This window comes from Daktulosphaira vitifoliae, unplaced genomic scaffold (assembly GCF_025091365.1).
Source record: "Daktulosphaira vitifoliae isolate Bord-2020 unplaced genomic scaffold, ASM2509136v1 Scaffold_5, whole genome shotgun sequence".
Classification (NCBI taxonomy): Eukaryota; Metazoa; Arthropoda; class Insecta; order Hemiptera; family Phylloxeridae; genus Daktulosphaira; species Daktulosphaira vitifoliae.
In genome coordinates this window covers 21492853-21497307 of record NW_026099576.1, presented here as the reverse complement: position 1 = coordinate 21497307, position 4455 = coordinate 21492853, and the positions used below count along the sequence as shown (strand labels likewise).

General features: G+C 23.9%; 1 protein-coding gene across 1 annotated transcript in view; it reads left to right on the top strand.

Annotated features, from left to right (window-relative positions):
- The window catches only part of LOC126908233 (uncharacterized), a 1546-nt gene extending 1060 nt beyond the window's left edge, over positions 1-486 (top strand). The window contains exon 4 of the mRNA XM_050690145.1: positions 449-486. Coding sequence (XP_050546102.1) covers positions 449-486 — 38 coding nt within the window. The remainder of the gene's footprint in view (positions 1-448) is intronic.
- The last annotated feature ends 3969 nt before the right edge of the window (positions 487-4455 follow it).

Below are 4455 nucleotides of genomic sequence, written 5' to 3'. Positions count from 1 at the left end.
CCGATGACTTTATAAATGGTTACCTAAACGTCATCTACGATAAAACGTTTGTTAACTAAATGACAAATGTCTAGATATTTTTTATTTATGTGTCTATTGGAAATTCGTTTTTATAGATGCAGTTTATCATATATATTGACTAAAACTTATACTAAAATTTAGAAGTACCATATTATTAATTAATATAATAGTACACAGTACTAACTACATACATGAATATATATTCTAAATTATAATATAAATTTAAAGGTCAATAGTGAAAAATTATGTTCAGTTTAATAAGTTTAACATAGATATTTTTCATTCATTATATTTGATGATTTCATAAAATGATACTTAATTTGAAGTTCAGCAGCAAATTATTTTGTATTTTAGCGACCCATTAATTTGATTACAGTTGCTATTAAATTAATATTAGTATTTAATTTTTATAGTTATGAAATTGTAGTTGAGGAAACTTGTAAAAAACTGATACCCAATAATTAGCGATGAAATATTGTTACCTAAGATTATCTGATTTATTATTAAAACAGTTTACTAACTACTTAAAATTAGTTTATTAGTAATAACATAATTCAGATTTGTAATAGATCCATTTGTATAACAATTTCATATTTTTCTGTGACATAAATGTTTATTTAAATATTATTTTGAAAAGAAGAAATATTGAGAATTCCATACTGGTTTAACTTAAATGTTTAAAAGCTTAAGATTTTTAAATCATTCAATATCAAGACAATTGACGTATATTATTATTATATTAATTATTATTGTTATAGATAATTTTTTTTTGGTGCTAAATCAAAATTTGTATGTATATTTGTTACGATACGACTTGGTTTTTTCTGAAAATCTAAAAACCTATTTCACTAGGTCCACAAACAATGATATTAAATTAAATTTTATAAATGATTACTTACAATGAAATTAAATTTTAAATCTATAAACTTCAGTGCAATGTTTTTTAAACTTAATAAATTATACATCTAATTATGGCTTCAATAGAAATAATTTTTTTTTGATATTCATTTTGTTCAGCATATATAAACTGATTCTTTTAACGCTATCCACTCGATTTCTTTTATGATCTAATTAAGAATGTTGATTACATCTCATTAAATATATTTACTTTTAAATATGTATATTTAGACCAATTAAAATTATTATTTAATACATATAATTGTTGTAAGATTAATTTATTTTCCTATTTTTGTTTTTTTTTTTTTTTTTAAAGAATTTTATGCGTTAACTTAAATGCTAATCTTCATTTTTAAGAGTTGTATTGAAATAATTTGGAGTGTAAACAATTGTTTAATTTTTCACATTTGTAATATTATATTATTACATATAATATTAACATAAAATATAATGTTATCATTTTTACATGTATGTCACATATTATGATTATACAAGATCACCAAAACAGGATTCTCCTATTTAAAATACATAATAACCCTTTAATTATGCGATAAAATCTCCCTCATGTAGAAATTATTAAGTAACGCCTACACGCAAGGACCCCATTTTAATTAACCAATTAGAATACAAAGCCTCAGCTTCCAGGATCGCGGTAGGGGTCGCTGGGCTACCCCTTTGAGACTATAAAAAGCCATTTTTATCCATCTAAACCAGTTCTTTCGGCGATTTTAAAATACACAAAATCTACGAATAATATTTTATTTTTTTTGTTGAAATAAATATCAAATAATATTTTAAACATTACATCTTCTTAAAATTATTTTATTTTAATAACAAATCCAACCTAACTTTAAATTTTTATTTAATAATAAAAATTTATTGTAAGCTTTTCTTATTGGGTAGCTAGTTTCGTTACTAATGTCATTGTTTTAACAAACTTCGCGCCGGCAGCAGAGTTAAAGGTCACAATCTTCTCAATTTAAATTGAGATTTAAATTTATTTAATGATAATTTTATTTGACTGAGTGTATTGCAATCCTATACTTATTGGTTAGCTAGACTCGTTACTAATGTCTTTGTTTTAATAAACATCGCGCCGGCAGACAATGCAAAGAAACTTACGAATATATTTTAAGTGTTTAATTTTTGTCTTGGTGATTATTGTGCCGAATCCTTTCAAGACGTTAGCGCCGGGAAAAATTGGGCCACCACAATTCCGCCTTGATCATTTTTTTACATAGATATAAATATTTCTGAATTTTGTTTTGGCCAGGCCATAGAAAAATTTTTAAAAAATTGGTGTCGATCTCTCAAAAAAAAATACTTATTCAACAGACGTAAAAAAAAATCAATAAGTAAAAAAATTAAAATTGTATTTATAATAAAACATAGAGTGTTTAGAATCATTTACAAGTAAGACCAGTTGTAGATTTTGTGTAATTAAATCATATTATTTAAAGTCTTGCATCGTTTTTTTTTGTAAGTAATTATATAGACAATATGACGTATAGTGTAAATCGTATACCGTAGTAAGTTTAATGCGGAAATCAACACTGGATTACTTGAAATATTATTGTATTACATAGGATGTAAGGTAAGTACTATTTAACCTATGCTTTCGAACTTANAAAGTTAAGTACTATTTAACCTATGCTTTCGATTTTATAACATTCTATTGCTTGATAAACCTTTAATAATTAATGAGAGAAACAATTAATGAAAAAATTAATTTAAATAAATTTGAAGACATTAGATCTACAAAAAACTTATGTAAAAATAATAACTATAATAATCTACTACCTCTAACTATTTCTTTTCTCTCTTTTTTTTTCTTTCTTTTTATTTTTGATTTATTACACATTACTCAGGAAAATTTTTTCCTTTCCTTTTCTTTTCTTTTTATTAACTTTTGTCGTTTTTGGCATGTTATCGTCTTAAAAAATGGGTTTGTCTTGCTTGTATTCTCTTTCACCTAGTACGAATTGTTCACCATTATCTTCTACTTGAAGTGTTTCTTCATTTTTGTCTAGTTTATTAACTTTACCCCATAGATTTTCGCTTTGATTTTTGATCATAGTAATGTTAGAATTCTTTATTGCTATTACTTTCTTTTCAAAAAAAGGAATTTTGTTCGAAATATATTATAAGAAGAAGAACGAGTTTATTATTACCCTATTCATTTACATTTTTCCCACTCGACCTATGAGGCCAAGTTTTTTGAATTACAATTTTTGGAAACAATATGTTTTTACACAGCTCTGCCGTTTTTAAAACTTTATTCGAAGAAAAAGTTTGATTTTAAAAAACATTTAATTAGTAGGAGGACACATATCTATTGAATATTTTAATAAAATTTATTCTAATTTAATCATAGTATAATAAATTAAAAAATAAAAATGTAAGATAATAGTTTTTATTTATGAAAATATTTAATACAATATTTTATTTATGAGTATATTGGTAATTCGTTTTTTTTATATAAAATTTATCATATACATTTACTATAACTTATCCTATACCATTACTATTATACATAAATTATACCATTACCTTCTACTTGAATTGATTAGTTACTTAATACTATGCTATCTGTCATCCTAATGTTTTTATCTGATTTGCTCCTCTCTGTCACATCTTGTTCGTGTATAAAATCTATTTCCTCCTGTATGTGGCCTTCAGCCTTATCTATAATTCGAAAATGTTCGCTTCTTTCTATTACGTAATTAGTTATATTACTATCAATATCATTTTTGTATTCTTCCTCTGTAATGTTTTGGTCATGTTTGCATTGTCTTCTTCCTAGTACGTATTGGTCACTATTACCTCCTACCTGAATTGTATCTTTAATTTGGTTTCGTTTATTTACTCTACCCCATAGATTTTCCCTTTGATTTTTGATCACTATATTGTTAGAATTCTTAATTTCTGTTGCTTTCTTTTCAAAATAAGCAATTTTTTTCGAAATTCCTTAAAACAAATCACTATTTATAATTTTAAATTAAATGCAAAACTGCTTATTTATTATTTATTCTTAAATATAACTATATACTTGACAATTGGAATTGCCTTATCTGAAGTAATAAATACTATATATTTTAAGAATAAGTTTAATATAACCCTATTCATTTACATTTAAAATCAATTTTAAATATTACAATTGCCTANTTTTTAAAATCAATTTTAAATATTATAATTGCCTATATTACATTATTTATAAGATACTAATTACTTTTAGTATCATCTATTACAACTTATAGGGTTGGCAAATTAATATTTTCTATTGGTTATATATATAATTAACTAGTTTATTTATTTATTAACAATCTAATTAAAAAAATGGCTGGTGAATTACAAATATTGTATCATTATTTTTGAATTTATTTACAGTTTTAATTTTTAATTGGTGTTCAGAAATGGGGGTGCTGCTATTTTTATCACTAATCAATTTAACTGGAAGTACCCTTGACTCACNATTTGAATTTATTTACAGTTTTAATGTTTAATTGGCGTTCAGAAATGGGGCTGCTGCTATCTTTA